This window comes from Bradysia coprophila, unplaced genomic scaffold, assembly GCF_014529535.1.
Source record: "Bradysia coprophila strain Holo2 unplaced genomic scaffold, BU_Bcop_v1 contig_122, whole genome shotgun sequence".
Lineage (NCBI taxonomy): Eukaryota > Metazoa > Arthropoda > Insecta > Diptera > Sciaridae > Bradysia > Bradysia coprophila.
Window position 1 is genome coordinate 1 of NW_023503396.1, and position 22,854 is coordinate 22,854.

General features: G+C 36.6%; 2 protein-coding genes across 2 annotated transcripts; both read left to right on the top strand.

Moving 5' to 3' along the window:
- The first annotated feature begins 3,710 nt into the window (after positions 1-3,710).
- LOC119073066 (pancreas transcription factor 1 subunit alpha-like) lies at positions 3,711-19,106 on the top strand. The gene is made up of 3 exons (XM_037178369.1): positions 3,711-4,955; positions 7,059-7,366; positions 18,724-19,106. Exons 1-3 carry the CDS (start codon positions 4,771-4,773, stop codon positions 18,876-18,878), a joined length of 648 nt encoding a protein of 215 aa, XP_037034264.1. The 5' UTR covers positions 3,711-4,770; the 3' UTR covers positions 18,879-19,106.
- On the top strand, positions 14,862-16,062 carry LOC119073065. The gene is made up of 4 exons (XM_037178368.1): positions 14,862-15,019; positions 15,092-15,211; positions 15,268-15,418; positions 15,525-16,062. The coding sequence occupies exons 1-4, from the start codon at positions 14,981-14,983 to the stop codon at positions 15,992-15,994; spliced, it is 780 nt and encodes a 259-aa protein (XP_037034263.1). The 5' UTR covers positions 14,862-14,980; the 3' UTR covers positions 15,995-16,062.
- Positions 19,107-22,854: the final 3,748 nt, after the last annotated feature.

Below are 22,854 nucleotides of genomic sequence, written 5' to 3' on the forward strand. Positions count from 1 at the left end.
ATCATGGTTCTGTGTACAACACATTGACTTTTTGTGTACAAAATGTCATGTTTTGTGTACAGAACGTAATTTTTGTGTACAAAAAGGAAATAAACCTGCATTTTCTATCAAAATGACCAACTTTCAAAACGATGTATCTCCGGCAATTTTAAAGTTACATAGTTCGAGTGATAGCTCGTTTTGCTCGTATTTGAAGCCGCGAATAAGATAGAATAGGATTGTGGTGGTACATGCCAAAGGAAAGAAACTTAAATTCTCGCCTATATATAGTTGCCGCGTCTCAAAAAAATTTCTTCGTTCTTTTTTTGGAAGTTAGGACTGCGTCAAGTCCTCCGCTATCGCTCCGGACATGATGAATAGTTAAATTAAATTAAAAATTCTAAGTTTCATTGAAATTTTTGGTAATTACACGTGGTGTTCACGCCGTAAAGCTGTAATCGCACTTACGTTTGTAAAAAGTGGAATGAGTTTGCATGTTTGATCGTAAACGGAGAGGGTGTTGAGGAATTTCGCGCCATGTCATTCACAATAACCCACGAAGTGACATCTTCCTTATACAAAATGTGTCATTTTGTCAATTATTTATTGTGAATGACGCGGCGCGAAAGTCTAGCAGCCAGGGACATTATCGCACTGGATGTCAGATTGCTAATTCGAGGCGAGGCCAAGGTTAAAAAAAACATCATGTGCGAACTGTAAAAGGTATTTTATGTTCGAGGAATGGTAAATTCGAGGCGAAGCCGAATAAAACGGAATTAAATCGGCAACTAAATGTCCTTGATTGATCGAGCAATTTATGAATGCTCTTAAGAATGAAGTTTCCTCCAAACTTTCCAATATTTACTCAAATTCTTTGATTTCTATTAGTTTATAATATTTACAAGAATTTTTCCAGAATTTTCCCTAACAATATGCGTTGAGTATGTTCTCCGAAGAGTACACAACAAAGACAAAAAACTAATAAAAGAACTACTGTGTTCGGTATTGCAAGTCTTGCAAGAATTTCGAAGTTACGTATCTAAGTAAGTAACTACAATTGTTGAGTAGCAACAAATGAAGTACAAGATCTTAAATAATTTGTCCATGAAATGATATGCGAGACGTTTGTTTCTCACAAAATCAAACTGTTTGAAGTCATCATATCATCAGTGCAATGCCTGAATTTTCTGTTTTACAGGAGAGTCAAATATGTCAGTCGTTTTGAGCTCATTGCAGACAGACACTCTACGTTAAGAGAAATGGAGTTTTGTAGTTAAAATAACATAATGTTTCAATGTCTTTTGATCAAGGGACCTGACCTACCCATAAGATGGAACCTAGTTCAAGCTGTAGTGTCATACTATCGCGCTAACTTAGATCGCAAATATTTTCAAATATCCTGAGCACACCAGAAGAAAAATTTGCTGTTCTGATGGGTTCAATTATACAGATCCCGATATTAGATCAAATTGTTTATTGTTTGAGGTCCCTTTTGCGGTATACAATCACCCCTTCGAATTTATTATTTTATTTATTAAAAATATATCATTTCATTCGAATCATTCGGATTATCAACATACAAAGAAGAGAAACCCTTGAGCGGTTTTTTTGCCCGTATTTGGTTATCAAAAAGTTTAATTCTAAATAAGCAAAAAATACGCTTGAACTACTTTAAATTGATTTCATTTAAATGTTATCGTCATGAGGGGATCGCCAAGTGTTATATATAATACAGTCAGGATTTCCTATATGTATACAATGATGATGGGTGACAGGACTTAAATCCTTACGCAATTTAAACCTATTTAACATACACCTATGGATACACTCAATAAAAGTGTGTATTGTGTACAATTATAGCAGGGGAAAAAATTAGTTGACTCAAATCTTCATGAGATTTTGGTCAGTTGCTTAACGGATGATGCAGCTGTTGGATTTATACTAATTTTTAAAGATTATATTAGTCACACTATACTTGCCAATTCATAAATCATACCAATGCACTCCAAGAACAGTCACAAGAACTGATTTTTTTAACGGCCTCCTAAAAAGCTGTCACTTTGTTTTGGTTTTGTAAAATGGTGAATGTTGAAACTCCGATAATTATGTCGATCGCAGTTTGCGGTTTAAAGGAAACCGATCGATGACTCTTAGAAAAAGCGACAGAACAAATAAGAAAGTGAAACGGGCAACACGCCCAAAATAAGTGTTTCTTCTCAACGAAAAAACCCTAAAGCCTAAAGGCCACAAAGTAAAAGCTAGCTGGTAGCTGAAGAATCAACAGTGAGACAAATTGATGTGAGTTCCGAAAAACTCTGAAAAGTTCAGATTTTTTGTCGGAACTTTTCAGAATAGATCATTGTCAATGTCGTTTGAGATGTCAAATGAACTGTCATTTTCACAAAGCTAACCACAATGTTACAAAAATTTATATGGATCTGTCATGGTTTGAGGTTAGCTTTGTGAAATTGACAACTCATTTGACACTATTTTGAGAGAAGAAACCGTTATTTGACTATGATCTATTAGAATGAGAAACGGTTATTCACAAGGCTGTATACTTTGGGGAGGTCACGCAGATGCAGATACGCGGGTTACACACCACGTTTCATACAAAAAATTCACCACGCCATACAAATTCAATTTTGGTGAATTTGTTTGTATGAAACGTGGTGTGTAACCCGCGTATCTAACAAAATGGCGATCTGCGTGACGTCCCCAAAGTATACAGCCTTGGTTATTCAGACCACACACGGAGGAAAAATTATCTGTTCACCTTGTGGAGAAAATATGAAATTCCAACTCGAGCAAATTGTGTCACAATTATTGTGGAGACTTCGCTTTTGTAGGACTTTTCTATTTGCTCCCCTTGGAACTATTGTTGTCTTGTGGTTTCTTCTCTCGATAACTGTTTTCTAACTTATGCAGAATAGCAGACCCACTTAAACAGATATGTTTCACTAAATTTTCATTTTCAAAAAACGTACGTGAAGTAGATGAACGAGCTTAAATGCGATCTCAATTTAGGCCATGGTTTCGAGGGTTTTACGTAACTTTTATCGGTATTTTTTCGTTCACTGACATAACGTTACGAAAACCTGTCAAATATAACGTTACCATCAGAACCAAAGTTACGGTCCATAACAGTACCGAGGAGGTTGAACAACACCAGTAATAAATGACTTGTAAATTTATGTGAAAATTATGGTAAATTCAGCATACTCCAGCGATTTTTAGAAATAGAGTTGTAACGTTACACAAAAGACAAAAAATTCCAAACAATAACGTTACAACTTGGAACATTTTGTACAAAGTTATAACGTTAACGATGCCTGAATAAAACAAATCTTCATTCCTTTCATGGTTACATATAAATTGTAATGTATACTGTACCATAACATCTAACACAGAGCCGATAGATTAGACTGGGCACATAATGAAAAACCATTTTCCAAAGAGAAAATTTATTTACTACGGGAAAACTGTCACAGCCCGGATTGGTCGATTTAAATCCTTATGCACCGCCCACAAAATGATTTTCTCACAATTTTCATCTTCACCCCTAGCAAATATAACTTCTCCATACAACGAGAGACGCGAGCTATATATGCGTGCAAGTTTGCAACACGTAAACGACAAAATGTGATAGGAAATCGGATATAACAACAACCCTCCTCTCTCCTGCTAAAACATGTATGCTTTATACACACATCAGTGTATTTAATGAGTTTATCGCGGGGATTTCAACAAACATACTTAAAAATCACTTTAGTGTTAATCGAACAATAACTGCGTATGGTCAACTAATAGGGCGCACGTTTTCGGTATCAAATTGTGTTGTTTTGAGTGAAAATTTTCCGGATATTTTAATTTTCAAGGAAACGTCGTCGTCGGCCGTACATTGTGTATATTGTGTATCAGGGTGGTGACTTTTTTTCCGGCTACACAAGTAGTTGTTTATTAGATTGCTTACACACACACTTTCCGTTTAAACGGCTAAAAGTGTTTTATCGGAAAAGGAAACACGCCGCTCGACGAATTGATAAATACAACCAATTTGTGGGTTCAAGTGTTGTGATTTTGTATTTGCATAGGGACACGTGTGCGCGGTGTGCTCTTTTTTTCTGGTGGATAGTTAAACAAATGTTACGATTTGTTGGATGTGTTTTAAGTGGATTACAGTGGTTTTGTTCAAACAGAAATGATAATAATCATGTAATATTGGTATAGGGAACCAGTGAGTGTTAACAGTCAATTAATTTCCAGATAATTATTTTTTGGTCGTCTCGTTATCTTATCGGCTCGAAACTATACACACGACGGGGACGAGAAAAAGAAAAATTCGATTTTCGTTTCTGTCTGATGGAAAATCAATAGGAAAATGTGAATGGAAACACGTGCATCTAATTATAAAGTGGAAACATGAACGACTTATCGTTCTAACATACACTTAATTACATACATGATTTAAAAATCGAATCGACCGATATTGCCGTGTGTCTATACCGTCGAATACGCATAGTATATTGTGTCCAACGTTCAATATTTTATTGTTTCCCTTTAAAAATTAAATATTTTCCACTATTTAACAAGAGTAACGGAACGAAAAGGAGGTCCCGTACCATGTAATTACACGAATCAAATTCATAAAGCAGGAAAATTCTAGTCATATCCTCCGGTTGTGTCCGTTGTGTGATAATAAAATATTCAAAATTAAAGTGGCGCAGTGAATAGTTACAGTTTTTCGAATTAATAAAGAAACGGAGTAAGGTCGGCAGAACAAACAAAAAAATGTTTTCCATGGATGCGTTCGACTTTGAAGCGGTCATGTCCAAGCATTTGTTTGATGGCAATCAAATTCATGCGTCCGGATCTACGTCCAGCGGCTCGGATTTCTTTATGTGCGATGATTATTCGTCGGATAGCGATGTTTACAGTGGATTTAACAGCGACCAGGAGAATAACGAGGAAAAAATGTAGGTTTTATTGTCGAAGGATTTTCGTAGACTCTTCTGGATTTTTTCAGCAATGCTCGACCCAAATGTAGAACTTGTTTACAGTCCCGATCGCTGGCAAGACATTTCTACGCGGTCAATTTTTTTGACCGATAATATCGTTTTTTTTTAAATAGTCCTGGATCCGCTGGACGATATTATCATTTTCTGTACGATTTTATCGTTTTTTTGGACGATATTATTGAATTTGCGAAGTCCCGATCGGAGTCGATTTTCGAGGACCAGTGGTTATTTCCAATAAGAGCGAAAGATCGCACTAGTTGGAATTTCCTTTTACTAACGTGGGTGAACATATATTTTTCACAACAAAGGCGGGAAAACAATAATTTTATCAATGAAAGTGTAAAACAGGTATGGTCTATTGTCCGCCCGGAGGACATACAAATTTGATTTTCGTACTTAAACGCACTCATTTTCATATTATTTTGACATATAATGTCAGTGCGTTTAAGACGAATTCGCCGATCGACCATTCCTGTTCTAGACTTTCATTGAATTTTATCCCCTCCGCTGACACTTCTAGAGTCTTTCTTGTGAACGACCTCGTGAATAAAGTAGGAAATTCTGTGGCCACAAACAACACCCTCGAATTTCCTCCGGTGAACAATAGGATTTTTACATTTTACTTAGATACGCCTCGGATCAACAAAATTCACACGAAAACCATCTCGCCATTATCTCTGTTGTCATTTACGACATTTATCTACATGCAAATGGTGAAAGGGATAACCAGCTGGAGGGATTACTTGCTTGTAGTAATTTCGCAATTAGTCCAAAAATCTTAAGTTCTTTTCATTTGTTCCAAATTTTTTCCAGAAAAATGGAAAACTGTTTTTCCAGTCGGAAAAGCCTTTTCCGAACATCTCCGAAAATACAATATTTTTTTGAAAAATTTCTTCTGTTCTGGAAAGTATGGCTCATTACCGATATTTCATGGAAAAACTTCGTTTTTGGTAGAGTCGGTATGAGGTTTTACCCCAAAAGTGTCCCGGAAAATTTATCAGCCATTTTCCCCGACCATTTCCAATAGATTACTCATGAATGGGGTGTCATTCGGAAGCTACATTTAGGTACTTCTGATTTCACCCAGCCGTCATTCCTATCCTAAAACTATAGAGCTGCAGGGAGTTCAAACGATTTTTCTGTGTCACTGCTAAGTTTTTCTTATGAATTGACCTGCTGTTAACTTCAATGAAAGTCTAGAACAGGTATGGTCGATCGGCGAATTCGTTTTAAACGCACTCACATTTTATGTCAAAATAATATGAAAATGAGTGTGTTGAAGTACGAAAATCAAATTTTTATGTCCTCCGGGCGGACAATAGACCATACCTGTTTTACACTTTCATTGGTTAACTTAACCATCGGCAGAATTCAGAAGAGATCCGGAAAGTCGTCTGAATTCCCTGCAGTTCTATAGATGTGGGATAGGGAAGACAGTGGACCGTGAAGACGTCACTTAATTTTAGGAACTGATTTCTGGTGACTTCAAACTTGTTTAAATCTCAAATTTAAGCCGAAAAAATTGTCAAAAACACTAGAAATGTCTAGTGTCTAGAACCAAGAAGTAGTAGGAACATCAGGATTCGACATTTTTTTTGGTGAGCCATTAACAGTCAGAGAAATAATTTTGATCGGAAACGGGACTAATAAAATAGGTTTGTCACACGAAAAAGCTTTCGTAAAAGTAAATTGCAATTTACTTTCCATGATGCTCCAACAGAAATGAAGGGGAGAGGAAGTAGTGATGAAATGTCTGTTCAAGAAACACTAGAACTAGTATCCCAAATTATTGCTAACGCTAGAATACAGAGTAAACATGAATTTTTCCCTCAGATTTTTGTGGTTGCTTTTTTGTGGAGTAAAGACACAGTCGTGCAGTAATCTTTCAAAGTCTATAACATGACCCAAGTCGACCAATTTCTTATGATAGAGTAGGATAATTTCGCATTATTTTACTCAGTCCTAACACATGATTTTCAGAGAAAGTAGAAAATTTTCGTTGTTACTGTCAACACACAACACATTGAGTCTTTTTTTTAACAGAACCGATATCTCTTCCAGAATACCCAAATCACGCCGTAACAAAGGTATCAACCATCAAGCGCAACAACGACAAGCCGCAAATTTACGTGAACGACGTCGAATGCAGAGCATAAATGAAGCATTTGAGGGTCTTCGGTCGCACATCCCAACACTTCCATATGAAAAGAAACTGAGCAAAGTCGATACGCTAAAGTTGGCAATAAGTTACATAAGTTTTCTCGGTGAAATGGTCAAAAAGGACAAAAATGGAAACGACACCGGCCTTACAGGATTACAGAAACACTACAAAAAGGAACCGCCGAAAAAGTTTATTGTAAAGGGCAGAGGTGAGTGATAATTTTGTGTCTTTTATTGTTTTATTGGGTTTGGTTTGGTGAGCATATGCTTCACATACTCATCCAAGCCAATACTCTTTCTAGCAACCAAAGTCTCAGCTCTCTGTGTCAAATTCACACCTTATTTCTTTGTATTCTACAAACACTATTCTACATTTTGACTGACTACGCTGTAATCGACATATAAATTCCAAAGGCTACTTGATTCGTTCACCACCTTAATAAAAGTAGTTTGTTTTCTGGAGAGAGTATTGTCCAAGCACTTGTTTAAGTGTTTTTTGGGGTAATTCTCGCTCTCTCTTCCACACACACTATCTCTTTGATTCTTCTTGAACCTTTCAACCCCAGTATGCGTGTTGATTCGTAATACGAATTTCGTATACCTCGAGAATTGTTTTTACTTATTATGTATGTTGCTTCGCTTTCGGCTCCAACAACACCATGTGATGTAAATACCTATTTCGCTCCACCCTGGGAGTTGCGGGAATCGTTAATAATTTTTACAGTGGCTCATCATTACATCATGCCAATCACATTTTGTCAAATTTGCATTTTTCGCTAGATGTGATTGGCACATTTTCCCCCGCTATAGCTCCGAAAGTCACATCTAGGTCACATCTGGGCACATTTGGGTATATACTTTCCAAATGTGAAGTCCGTTTTAACGTAGGTGCTAATCTAACGGTGAATGTGCTGTCCAAACTTTCACATTTCACATTTTTTGACATTTCCACATTTGATTGGTAATTTTGTTGTGGCACTCATAAATAGTATTTCTATCCAAGAAATGTGACAAATGTGCCATATCTAGGCTGGTGACAGTCAAAAGTGGTCAAAAAATGACCGAAAAGTGTTTTTTTCTGTTTTTTTATGCTAATTTAGCTGTAATTGTATTTCTGATTGTTTTCTTGCGATGGAAATAGGGTAAATAGTGTCACTCTCAAGCTTTATGTAACCGATGTAAAGAAAGTTTGACGTAATATATCTTCGAAAAAGAGCCAAACATTAAATTTCTTTGGTCTGGTCTTTTTTTTAAATGCTAACTTAACACTTTCACATTGTCGGCTTTATTGTCCATTTACTTAACAGAACAATCTTCGTAAGTTCAACTTTTATCTGTTTTAAATGTGGGAATAAACCAATTGTAATTATGAGCCGTGATGAGCCACTGTAAAAATTATTAATGATTCCCGCAATTCCCTGTATTGTAGAGCAACTGCAACAGCAGAAGTATTTCGTGTTTTCATTTTTGGAATATCTTCGTACACTTTTTTTTTACAATCATCACAAACCACAAGACCCCTTTAAAACGAATTGTTTTCGTGTTTTTAAACTAAATGTTCATTCATCCAACCGTGTATGTATCTAATGCATTAATTGAGGTTATACAAAACAACACAATGCAGTGAAAACACCGAATGAGGGGAGAGGGATGAGATGATATATAAATTAAACCATTAAAACCATCTAATAATTCAAAATTTAAATGAAAATGGAAACGAATCGAAATTGAATTCATCATTTTTATGATGCAGAAAATATTTTCTACGGTGCGTACGTATAGTAGTTGCATTCATTGATTCTGACGGGGTAGAGAGATAAAATCAAGCGTGACCGGAACTAAACTACTTCCCCGCACACACATAATATCGAAACGTTGAATGACACCAAAAATTGCAATTCGTTATGGACAGCCGGTAGACGATATTTAAATACAAATTTTTACTTTGGAACCGGCAAATGTATCGAAACAAAATCATTAAATCGGTTTTTGCATTATTGTGGAAAGTTCCTTCTAGTATTTGATACAGAATCTATTACTTCAATATTACTTATAACTGTCTACATTGTCGAATTTTGAATGTAAACAGCCACATCCCGGCGGGATAATTCGGCACCAAAACACGAAGCTGACACACCTGGATGAAGTAAAAGATTTGAAATCAATCTCTTCAAAATTCTTATATTAAATGAAGTAATAGACCCGATTCTAAAAGTGCTGATATGCATGCTGTCTGTGAAAAGTTAACGTGGCACAGGGAGAATTTTGTATAGAAATAGGCGATACGGGCTAAGGGTTTTTCGCATCAGATTTTAACGATAAGGAGTGCTTTCAATGATATTGTCGCTGTACATCGAGTTAACATAACATATCTGTTGACAATACTACCAAGATGAATTCCGATTTAAAATGATTTATAATTCATCTCTTATTCAGGCTTCATACTACTTTAAACTTGATCTCTCCTCAACTCATCCGTACTATTTCAACTATAAGTTGAAACTATCGGTCAATATTGAAATGTGTGTGATCAAATTCGTGTAATGACCTAACACAACTAAACTAAAAAACAAGAAAGGATTAGCTGATGACTTACCGTGGAGGTATGCCATCGAGACGTTGAGGAAACTACTGTTAAGAAAATTATTAAAATTGGGAAAAATACTTCCCGAAAGAATTGAATTCAAACGGAAGTAAGCCGAATCATCTGCCACTTTGTGACACAATTTTTTTTTGTAAAATTTTCTTTCTATATTTCGTTGATAAGACTTTTGTGTTTAGGCGCAGAAGGCGTCACCCTCATCAATATCAGTTATTTTGTAGTTAAGATAAAGGACTTGCGTCACTTTCACCCTTTCAGGGGTTTTCACTGATTTGACATTACCTCCACCATATATTTGCCTTCTCAATTCCCAACTAATTCCTATAGGAAAAGGATCGTTCCACTTACTCTCAAATATTCGCCGACGCAGAAATCGCTAGTGAGATTTGAGCTTCAAACTAATGAAATATTAAAATTGAAATATGAGGACTGAGGACAGAGTTTTACCTATAGTTCAATTTCGCCTCGACCAAGGTAGATATAGTGTGGAGGTAATGCCATATATAACCGTATCAGATGTGCGGTGGCACAAAAGTTCGATACAAACGCCATCTCATCAAAAAATGGAATAAAAAGTCGGGCCATGTGTTGTATGATAGCAAGTAAATCATGGTCAATCATAGTGCTAGGTCGCGCGTCTCCACACTTCCACACTATATCTACCTAGGCCTCGACATACACTCAAATATCAATAATTGAAATAATTGACTCCGTAAGTGCGGTCGAAATTCAAAATGGAAAGTGCGGACGTCTTTCTAACGTAGCGTCATTTTCATACAATGAAGCGTTGAATTGTATTTTTCGGTTCACTTTTTTATCAAATCGTTCACTTAAAATTCACATTTTTAGCACACTTACGGCGTGAATAGATTAAGGTTTTCAGTGCGTATAATGCAGCAATGCACGTGTGCCAACTTCTAAAAATGAAAAATGAAAACCCACCGCTGATCGCTGGCGACTCGCTTGACGAATTTCTGTATTTTACTCCAATTTTGAAAACGAAATCGTTAAACAAAATCGTCAAAATAATCATTTTGAACAGAGGTGCAAACGCTATTTTTTCTGCTGAGATATATTCAGACAAACAGTTTAGCACTAAAGGGATAAATGCGAGATTATCGTTCTTTGCAGTTATAAGAAAATTGCATACAAATTCTCTCACATTCTCTCCCATAGGAGCCAACTGTCATTCACATGTTCCTTCTATCTCGCCACAGGCGTACCAACTTATCATTTCTCTGCAAACGACTGAATTTACCGATTATTTAAGGGCAACATTTTTCAAATTGTCAACTCTGCTGATGAATGGAAGAATATATGGTGTCTCTCTCGGGAAGATTTTTCAATAATAAAAAAAACGTTGCGTTGAACTCTGGTTTTATTTAAACGCAAACACATATGTGTAGCTTCAGAAACGGTAAATCGGTGCAGTAATTACTGCACATTGGACTAACGATAATTTATATGGATTTATTTATATGATGCGTTCTTCTTACTGTGCTTTATTTTTGTAAAGCGAAGGTTAATCGTAATTGTTTAACGATGTTGATCTGTGTACAAAAATTCTTTTTTCGTGTTATCTCAGGTATTACTTTGCCTGAATACAGATATACTGGTGGTTACTGCGAATTTTTGTTTTTTATTGCCAAAATATAACATCATGTGCCTGCATTTCGTAGAAATGCGTGTCAAAGAAATTGTTATTTTCGCCTTGTATTTACGTTAAATATTCAAATTTATTTTTAAGCTATCACTTCAGCACGCGCTACAATGTTTATCTGTTTAGAAAGAAGGTTTGTGAAGGCCACGATTTTGTTTCGTCAATGGAAAACGTTTTTCGTGGTGGTATTATGCGGATGATATTAAATCAAGTCCAACATTTTATTGCTTGGAAGGATCTTTCTTTTTTTAGCTGATTTCGGTGAATAACTTCTAAGGACCATTGTGACAAACTCATTCGAAAATATTCTCCCAGTGGCTACCAATATCACCCAGACGTTAGGGGATTTACTTCTTTTAACCTATTTCAACAAAAAATCTGTTACTTCATTAGTTCTGTCATAAATGATATAAAAGACCGTCATGCCCGCACGTTAGTAAGCGGGTGTGACGCAAGTCCACTACCAAAAATGTTTTAACAAAAAATTTTTGAGGACGGCGGAGCATATTTACAGCAACTTTTTGACTTCTTCCCCTTAACTCCAACGACCCCCAAATATATCTGGATATCTGGAATCTAGTAATTTATACGAGTTCAACGAGATATTGAACTTCGAAATATTGATGTTTGTATGAAAATAAGCAAAATTTCGTTTTTTCAGATAACTGAAATCGCCTACGTTAGTTAGTTAGTTAGTTCCTATGGAAAAATGGATCCAACGGATCCAGCAACTCCTAAACGTTTCTACAGATTTTCCTGAAATTTTGGTTATAGGCTAATAATGGCCCAAAAATAAGTATGGAATTTTCAAAAGTTGGAAAAACCCATATCTTGGGAGCTGGAGCTCCTCAAAGTCTCTATACAAATGCCATATAAAAACCAATTTGTATGTGTGTGTGTGTGTGTTTTGTATATTTTAGTGCATGATATGGATGGTAATGTGGTGAAAGGTATGTGTTGTATTTGGATGTATTTCTTGTTGGAAATTGTGTGGATTATTAAATATTAACTTCCACCAGGTCGGTTCCGATGTTGGTCATGACTTTTGTTTTCGATAAGTTCATCTTGAGGCCAACTTTGCTTGCCTCTTCACTTAACTGTTGTAGCATAAGCTGAGCCTGACCTAGATTCGCTGCTATCGGTACAATGTCATCAGCGAAGCGGAGATTGCTCAGGTACTCTCCATTTATCTTTATTCCCATTTTACTCCAGTTTAACTTCCTAAAAATACTCTGCAGAATCGCCGTGAATAATTTCGGTGAAATGGTGACACCCTGCCTTACACCTCGGCCGATTCTGAATTTCTCCGTGCTCTTATGAAGTTTTATACATGAAGTAGCATTTTTGTACACATATCGAATTGTGTTGGAGTACCTTGAGTCTACTCTACATTCGTCTAATGCGTCCAATATCGACCATGTTTCCACTGAATCGAAAGCTTTTTCGAAGTCTATGAATAGCAAGACTATGTCGATGTTGTATTCACGACACTTCTCAATAAGCGTTCTCATCACCTGCAAATGGTCGTTTGTGCTGAAACCAGATCTGAAAGCAGCTTGTTCAACGATAGATAGAGAGATCAAAATTGGTGACACTGTCATTGAACGAGTCGACAGCTATGTATATCCAGGACATAAACTGAAGTTAGGTCTGGACAACCAAACTGCAGAAATAAGACGTAGGATTGGTCTCGCATGGGCAGCGTTCGGAAAACTCAGACTAATTTTCAAAAGCAAAATGAATAATAGTCTGAAACGCAAAGTTTTCGACACTTGTGTCCTTCCAGTGCTCACTTATGGAGCGGAAACGTTAACTTTAACGAAAGCATCCGAAGATAAATTGAGAGTGACACAAAGAGCCATGGACCGGAGTATGCTTGGAATAACACTCAGAGACAGAATGACGAATCAATGGATTCGACCACAAACCAGGGTCGTTGATGTCATGGAAAGAATAGCATCTCTGAAATAGGGCTGGGCGGGACATATTGCAAGAAGGACAGACGAACGTTGGACCAAAAAGATCATGAATTGGCGACCATATAAAAGACGAGCTATAGGTAGACCACCAGAGAGATGGACAAACGGAATTAAGAATATTGCAGGTACAAACTGGCAGCAAATGGCAATGGATCGTACGAAATGGAAAGAATTTGGAGAGGTCTACATCCAGCAGTGGATAGAAACAGGCTGAAAAAGAAGAAGAAGAAGAAGGTCGGTTCCCAGATTTTAGGATGACAGATAATTCCTCTGGCACTACCTAACTTCTGTCCGTTTTTTCGATGAATTTTGGTTATTTTCGACATGAGTGAGGTGTTCCAAAGTTGGTTCATAAATTTTGAGATGACAGATGATTACTCTGGCACTACCTAACTTCCATCGGATTTTTTTGATGGATTCGGTTTTTTTGACATGAGTGAGGTGTTCCAAGGTTGGTTCCTAAATTTTGGGATGACAGATGATTCCTCTGGCACTTCCTAACTTCCATCGGATTTTTTGATGGATTTTGGTTATTTTCGACATGAGTGAGGTGTTTCAAGATTGGTTCCTAAATTTTGGGATGACAGATGATTCCTCTGGCACTACCTAACTTCCATCGGATTTTTTGATGGATTTTGGTTATTTTCGATATAAATGAGGTGGTCCAACGTTGGTTCCTAAATTTTGGGATGACAGATGATTCCTCTGGCACTTCCTAACTTCCATCGGTTTTTTTTTATGGATTTGGGGTATTTCCGATATAAGTGAGTTGCTCCAAGGTTGGTTCCTAAATTTTGGGATGACATATGATTTCTCTGACACTTCCTAACTTCCACCGTATTTTTCAATGGATTTGAGCTGTAGTCGACGAGAGATGATTACAAAACTAGTGACCTTTACCCCTAAACTTCTAAAAGAACTGATATCCACCAAAAAACCCAGAAGGGTAAAAATGTGACGCAAGTCCTTGTTTCTGCTTACAAAATAACTGATATCGATGAGGGTGACCCATTCTGCGCCTCAACGCAAAAATTTTATCAACAAAAAATTGACCTAAAAAACTTAGTAAAGAAAATCTTACAAAAAAATTGCGTCACAAGTGGCAGATATTGAGAACTGTTCCGAAAATAGTTAAAAAAGGGAAAAATATATCCTGAATTATGGTATTCATTCCATCACTTCTACAATGTCTCAGTAAACTTAGTGGTGTGTGGTAAAAATTGTCAGAACTTGATGCAGTCATCTGAATTTATAGCCCCGGCCATTAATCGGGTAAATTCAGTTGAAAATAGAAATAAAAGCCATGTACCAGCAAATGATAAGTAATTTTTTTTCTTTATCTTATTTACTCGAAATGGAGTCAATAGACGAAAATTTTCTTTGAATTTCTTATCTTGCTATCGAAATGAATCCGTTTAAATTGACATCCAAGTCTTGTGTTGCTGTGCGTTTTCTTGGTGCGCAGAATTTTCGTTATAAAAAGTGAAACGAAATTGAATTCGAAAACATTATCGCCTTAGCCGTGGTTGTGTGTTAAGTCTCCCTTGATCAAGTTTTAAAGATTTGAATTTTCACTACGAAAATGTTCGTTGTACTCTGTGCAATATTCGCTTTGGCGCTGGTGAGTATATAAGCGGTCAATCTCGTTACCGATGGAACGGATTTTTCTTTAAAACATGCTGTTTCGATTCAGACTGGTACCGAAGCCCAAGACTATGCAACAGGCGTGCAAATTTCATCTTTTGCAACCGCCGAAGAACCAACATGTACCAAAACTGGTCCCGAATGTGCAGCCGATTGCTCAACATTAATGGTAACATTACTTGCATCTAGTTCCACACCCTCACGTTTGATAAAACTCTTATTTAGATCTGTATGGCCGGTGATCCTACACCATTAGACACAGTCCTTTGCTCTTCTCCAAATCAGTATTGCGTGAACGGTGCCTGTACAACGAAACCAACCAGCCAATGCACTAGCGCACCATCATTTACCTGCACTGACGATGGGGTATTTCCAGGTTAGCAATTGATGCAGAGATGTTGTCTTGTCAATTTACATGTTTTGTGCACCGAAAATGACTTTCGGCACACAAAGCATGTAAAATAATCCATCATAAATTTCAGAACCCTCGGACTGTACCAGATATCGAACCTGTGAAGCAGGAGAATCTTCACTACTGCAGTGTCCAACTGGATTTGTATTCAATTCTCAACTCAACGTTTGCCAAAGGGGAACATTACCTTGCTCCAAAATCGACTGCTCAAAGGCATCCACCTCCAAGCCGTACATTGTCTACGCTAGCAATACCAGATTTTATGCTTACTGTATATTCAATGCGGGAAACATCCGAACAATTATGTTCCGATGTGGAGAAAGTGAGATCTTCGACACCTCCATCAATGCATGCCGACTCAATTGCAAAGCCAAAGGATACTACCAGAACCCATCCAGTTGCAATGAATATTTCTATTGTAGTGCTGCTTCAGCTAAACCATCCGAGGTGATGGCCTGTCCACCAAATTATGTGTTCGATGGCACTGGTTGCAACAGCGATGCCAGCAAATGTAAATTCCCTCCTCCAGCTGTTGTTTAGAAAAAAACTTCGTTTGCATTTTCATGTTTCGGCAGAATAAACAATTTATAAGCGCAATTTTGAGGCAATTTTGACGTGTTTTAATGTTGCTGCATAGGGAAACTGTAACTCAAATGTAATGGACTTTTGTAGAATTGGTAGAATTCCATTACATTTCTAGTACATTTCGTCATCAGGCTACAAATGATAGCACCAGCGCTCTATTCTTAGTGAACCAACTTCACTGCTATGAAATTTTATGGATATTTACAGGGAGTGAAGTTATTTCACTAGAAAATAGAGCGCAAAGAATGAAGTACTGAAATAGTTATTTGTTCACCGAGGAAGAAAAGTTGAAAATTGCTGTTGTGAGTGATGCAAATGCTTTTACCATACGCTTTTTTTTTACATACCGCACCTCAGTCAGACCTCGATGTTATCAAATATTTCTGGTTTTAAAATAATTCGTTGCCTTACACTAGTATTCCTTTGGTGAATATTCTTTTGTTTAAACGTTTCAGCAGTATCGGATCTATAGCTTCAATTGTTCTAAATATTTGTCAGAGATTGAGTTTTCAATATATAACTCTGCATTAGCGTCAGAGATTGTCGTTTATTCCTGGAGTGTTTAGCTATAACGAGTTAAACTTTCTAATTGTCGCACCTCACAAGGCTAATTATTCAGAATTTCAATTCCTAAATTCTTAAAAATTTTAGAAACTTGAAGAATTTTCAAGAAAAAATTCTCAAAAATAATTAATATCAGGTTCCAACTGTCCTGAATACGTACACGATGTTTTCCCGAAGAAAATGTTGCCGTCAATTCCGTTAAGAGTGATATCGCCAAAACTTGAACCAATTTTGGTGAAAATAAATACAATGGTTCGGCAATCCAGGCAAGCTATAGCTCGTTTGAATCGCCTTTCAATTCTAAGAAATAGGGATCTTTTACTTTTTCGGTTATTTTCCCATTTTCTGGGTGAACACGTGAAAAGTGATAGCATGTCAAGGGGTGGTGAAAACAGTTTTTTTGTGATAGCTCAAGATAGACATGTTTTTAAAAGTTGAAAATTTGTAGGAATATAGGCCTTTGACAGATCTTCATAAAGAGTATAATCATCGGTATGGGCCGCCACCCGTTCTGGACTTATGACTCAAAATATGGTCAATGTTCGGACAGTCCTACTGGCTTGCAACAGAATTTATCCGCGGAACTGACTATAGGGTTTTGTAGCTGGACTTAGCTGGATTTCTAGAAATGAGGTTTTCCACCTACTACGAAGTAGGTGGAAAGCAACATTTTCAAGACCAATGTTCGCTCGGTTTAGGACAATTTTGAGCTGAACATGTAATTATGATTTAGTTTATTTCATTTCCATCGCTCCAGCCTGTTTGAAGACCAAAAACAAGTCGAAAACACTGAAAATTATGGGTCTCCTGGAGCGACAGTTTACTTCGACTTACTTTATGGCTTGCAACAGAATTTATCTGAGGTTTATTATATGTGGAACAAAAGAGAGTAAGTCCAGCTACAAAACCCTATAGTCATTTCCGCGGATAAATTCTGTTGCAAGCCAGTAGGACTGTCCAAACATTGACCATATTTTGAGCCATAAGTCCAGAACGGGTGGCGGCCCATACCGATGATTATACTCTTTTTGAAGGTCTGTCAAATGCCTATAATCCTACAAATTTTCAACTTTTAGAAACATGTCTATCTTGAGCTATCACAAAAAAACTGTTTTCACCACCCCTTGACATGCTATCACTTTTCACGTGTTCACCCAGAAAATGGGAAACTAACCGAAAAAGTAAAAGATCCCTATTTCTTAGAATTGAAAGACAATTCAAACGAGCTATAATAGCTTGCCTGGATTGCCGAACCATTGTTTTCAAATTGGTTCAAGTTTTGGCGATATTACTCTTATGAGTTTTATCTTAAAACCTCAGAATTGACTCTTGAAAATTCCCAACAAATTCTGAAAAATTCCCTAAAAAATAATAATAATCCACCTGGCACCTCCCATAATCAAGTACACACATTCTTAACACAGATCCCGTCCACATATATTTTACTGAAATCAAACCGACTCGCGTATCAAATCATTTTCACTCTTCACCAAGACGAACGACCCATAAACATTTTACCATCTTCTGCCATTTGTACACTCCAGCGATAATAATATTCCGACCATCCCAAACACTTATAAAATGAATGTAAAAAATACAAGTGTTCGCGATTAGTAACACAATTGTAGGTGGTATTACCCGAAAAATAAAGCGAATTGCATTGGTAGCCCATCTGCAAAACCATAACGAATTTCTCATCACAGTTGTTGTTTTTGTAAAATATTAACATTTTAGAGAAGCGATAGGGAAATGTGTATTCTCTCTATGTGCCAGAGGGGTTAAAATGAACATACATTAGAGGTAACGACACAGCAATCAAATGGTATATATAACAAATAGAAATGATATTGCGAAACATATTCTCGTGGATTCGATTTTTTTTTTCTTCTTCGTATAATCAACTCTGTAGGTATAGCTGTACACATAGCCCACATGTAACTATTGTTTTGAAGACCCTTTTCGCAGTTGTGTTTATTTTCCAAAACTCCGACTGCATTAAACACGCATTTACCATTCATCAAAAATCTAATGCTCTCCCCCCATTCTCCATTCAGAAATTGATGTTTTTTTTTGTACACAGAACAATTTTCATGTTTTTGTTTTATCGCTTAATGTTTCAGGTGGTGAATCTCACATTCGCTGTCGTGGCATAAGAAAGGTGACCGTATACCCGGATGTAAATTGTATGCTCGTGTATGGACGCCGGAAGATCCGCGAGCGAATCAACGTGGACTGGCCGGACCATCGTATCCCGTTGGATCGCATACCGGACTAGATATTTAAGCATTTTAAAATTGAAAATTTTTATTTTTTTGTTGTTGAAAATTATTATTTATTAATTTACCTCCGTATGTAACTACTAGTCATTCATTATAGTAACATTTGTACTAGTCTAGTCAGTCAGTTGTGGATGCAGTTTGCAGTTCACACATTTATTGTATAAGCATCAAAGTAATTAATGTCAATTTAAGGTCATGCATCAAATACATGGATATAGTGGCATCGAAAATTAAGAAATTTGTTTGTATTGTACGCGATGATCGAGCTGACATCACTTCAGTTTTTCAGTTTGGTTCAAGTGTTTCATTTACCTGGAAGGAAGTCGCATTTCTGAATTGTGATTCAACAGTTCTAACTATTCCCGCATCACAGAAAGTAAGGCTTGACCAAATGCCCCTGTCCAGTTTGACGCAGTCTTTGAAGTACAATTTCTAAAATGAATGATATCGCTAGAGTTGACGCTTTCAGCTTCGTTACGCAAAAATTTTTTACACCCAATTTTAGTTCAAACAAGCTGGCTTAGTTTTTCTCATCATCTGCCAAATAATTTTTACCAAAAAAAATTTGACTGGAAACAACCAAAATTTTAACAAAAAAATCTGCGTCGCATGTGGCAGATAAATTTTCTTGCTGGTCTGTTCCTGAACATTTGCCACTTTGCGACGCAGATTTTTTTGGTAAAATTTTGGTTGTTTCCAGTCTTGGTAAAAATTATTTGGCAGATGATGAGAAAAACTAAGCCAGCTTGTTTGAACTAAAATTGGGTGTAAATTTAATTTTGCGTAACGAAGCTGAAAGCGTCAACTCTAGCGATATCATTCATTTTAGAAATTGTACTTCAGAGACTGCGTCACACTTTTCTCGAAGAGATTTTTGTTGGGATATCAGCGTTTTAGAAGTTTTAGAACACTGCTTTTTATAACAGTTTATAACAGAAATTCGGAAATTTGGCGAAAATCGAAAATTTGACGAAATTCGAAAATTTGACGAAAATCGAAAATTTGACGAAAATCGAAAATTTGACGAAATTCGAAATGTGACGAAAATCGAAAATTTGACGAAATTCTAAATTTGACGAAAATCGAAAATTTGACGAAGAAAGTAATTCTCTATCTGCCACCATTCAAGAAATATCTCTAAAACCCCAATTGACCCACCCATTTCCAACTTTCAACATTTTTCACAAATGCCCTTCTTTTCTACTCGTAAAACTCTGAGACTTTGCCGAAGAAAGTAACTCTCTATCTGCCACCATTCAAGAAATACCTCTAAAACATAATTGACCCACCCATTTCCAACTTTCGACATTTTTCACATATGCCCCTCTGTTCTACTCGTAAAACTCTGAGACTTTGCCGAAGAAGTTAACTCTCTATGTCTCATAACCCAAAAAATATTAGTCCTTTCATCCTACGCTCGAGTAGCTCAAAATTTGGTCACTCTAATCACTCTAGCTCTAACGAATCTGCCCCGAATTATTTTTTTGTTCGAATCGTCTTACGAATACCTTTCATTTGATGGGTCGCACGCCTCTGTAGGTTTCAATACAGCTAAGCTACAGCCGAAAACGCGTACCCGACCCTCGAAAACCACACTCAGAAACCACTTCGAGGCCAATAAAACAAAATTCTGGTTTTTCCTGGGGTAATGGCGTATCACATTTTCATTTTTATGCCCACCCTGAGGTTCCTGCAAAATTTCATGGAGATTGGCTGACTAGTTTCCGAGATCGACCGTCGATAGATAGACAGATAGACAGACAGATAGAAACATACAGAGTAAGTTGAAAGATTTTGATTGTAAAACGTTAATTTGGTCGAGGGGTAACTCACTTCTAGATTAAATGGATTAAATGGATTAAATGGTATTAAATGGATTAAATGGATTAAATGGATTAAATGGATTTAATGGATTAAATGGAATAAAAATTGGATTAAATAGGAAAAAAGTTCATTTTACCAAATACTGTAAAAGTCTTAAAAATTGTTGATGTTGATCGAACCACGTACTACAACTCATACTACAATGTTAAAAAGCGAAAAAATCCACTTTTAGGAGTTTTTGGTGTAAAGTGGATTAAATGGATTAAATAAATTTAATACCATTTTTCACAAAAAATTTTTTCCTATACCTCACGAGTTCTTAAACGAGCTGGGGATCGGCAAATCTATTTTTCGCAATTACTTTACAAATTTTTCAGGTCGGTAGCCTAATTATTTCGGTAAAACTAAAATTTTTTTTTGGATTAAATGGATTAAATGGATTTAATGGATTTAATGGATTAAATGGATTAAATGGATTAAATGGAAGTGCGTCACCCCTCGAATTTGGTGCATTTTCGGTTCATTTCATTTTGTACACAAAAAGTACGTTCTGTACACAAAACGTCCCTTTTGTACACACACAAAAAATATTTTGTACACAAAATTAAAGATTTTGTACACAAAATTGATTATTTTGTACACAAAAGGTCTGTTTTGTACACAAACAAAAATATTTTGTACACAAACATAACTGATTTTGTACACGGAAACCGTAACAACGTACACAGAAAACACTATTCGTACACAAAATCTTGTTAAGCTTCTAGCAATTTTTTGAATTAGCTTTACGCGATCTCAGCACATAAGTTATCAAGTGTGACAAAACAAAGAAGCTTTATCACAATGAGAGTTCTCAATTGGCTGTGTTTTTTGATTTTGAGAGATTTTTTTATTATAAACATAAATTGCATTGAGCAGCACTTTCATTCCTAGAAGTTAATAATTAACAGAACAACGGCACCAAAAAGAAGAGGTAATACAGTTAGAGAAGAGAACGTGTAATTTGTGTCTGTAGTCTTTCAAAAGTATATTTGCTTAATTCAATCTTTTGTCATTGGACTACATCTTGTTTCATACACTTTCTTTACTGTAGGATGATGTATTTTCTTTGTGCGGGGGCTCCGCCCCCAAACCCCCGCGCCTGCGGCGAGCTTTTCTTTACGCCCTGCAGGCTGCCGTACGTTCATGGGGCTCTGCCCCAAACCCCGCTAGGGGCTCTGCCCCTTAGACCCCGCAAGGGGGCTGTACCCCCCTTGACCCCCACTGCGGGGGCTGCCGCCCCTCGACCCCGCTTCTTTTTTTTTTTTTAAATTCACGGCCTGCGGCGCTGCTTTTCATGTACAATGTTTTTACCTAACATTTTTTAAATTAATAACACAATAATACAATATTTAGATTACTCATTCAAAATTTTAAATATTCAAATGCACATGTATAAGAATTCGCATTATTCCGATTCCCACAGGCCAACATTGTAATAACGTCGATGAATAAATATATTCTTCTCTCTCTCACAAAATCATCAAATTTGTGTACAAAATGATTCTTCTTTGTGTACAGAACGAACATACTGTGTACAGAACGAACTTACTGTGTACAAAATGATCACTTTTGTGTACAAAATGATCACTTTTATGTACAAAATAATCATTTTTGTGTACAAAATCATGGTTTCTGTGTACACAATTGACTTTTTGTGTACAAAATGTATGTTTTGTGTACAGAACGTAATTTTTGTGTACAAAAAGAAATAAACCTGCATTTTCTATCAAAATGACCAACTTCAAAACGATGTATCTCCGGCAATTTTAAAGTTACATAGTCGAGTGATAGCTCGTTTTGCTCGTATTTGAAGCGCGAATAAGATAGAATAGGATTTGTGGTGGTACATGCCAAAGGAAAGAAACTTAAATTCTCGCCTATATATAGTTGCCGCGTCTCAAAAAAATTTCTTCGTTCTTTTTTTGGAAGTTAGACTGCGTCAAGTCCTCCGCTATCGCTCCGGACATGATGAATAGTTAAATTAAATTAAAAATTCTAAGTTTCATTGAAATTTTGGTAATTACACGTGGTGTTCACGCCGTAAAGCTGTAATCGCACTTACGTTTGTAAAAAGTGGAATGAGTTTGCATGTTTGATCGTAAACGG

Excerpts from the sequence above, each read along its gene's own strand:
- LOC119073065 (XM_037178368.1), top strand. The coding sequence starts at position 14,981 with ATGTTCGTTGTACTCTGTGCAATATTCGCTTTGGCGCTG. Across the intron at positions 15,020-15,091 it reads CAATATTCGCTTTGGCGCTG|ACTGGTACCGAAGCCCAAGA; the intron begins GTGAGTATATAA and ends GTTTCGATTCAG. Across the intron at positions 15,419-15,524 it reads TGACGATGGGGTATTTCCAG|AACCCTCGGACTGTACCAGA; the intron begins GTTAGCAATTGA and ends CATAAATTTCAG.
- LOC119073066 (XM_037178369.1), top strand. The coding sequence starts at position 4,771 with ATGTTTTCCATGGATGCGTTCGACTTTGAAGCGGTCATGTCCAAGCAT. Across the intron at positions 4,956-7,058 it reads GAGAATAACGAGGAAAAAAT|AATACCCAAATCACGCCGTA; the intron begins GTAGGTTTTATT and ends TATCTCTTCCAG. Across the intron at positions 7,367-18,723 it reads GTTTATTGTAAAGGGCAGAG|GTGGTGAATCTCACATTCGC; the intron begins GTGAGTGATAAT and ends TTAATGTTTCAG.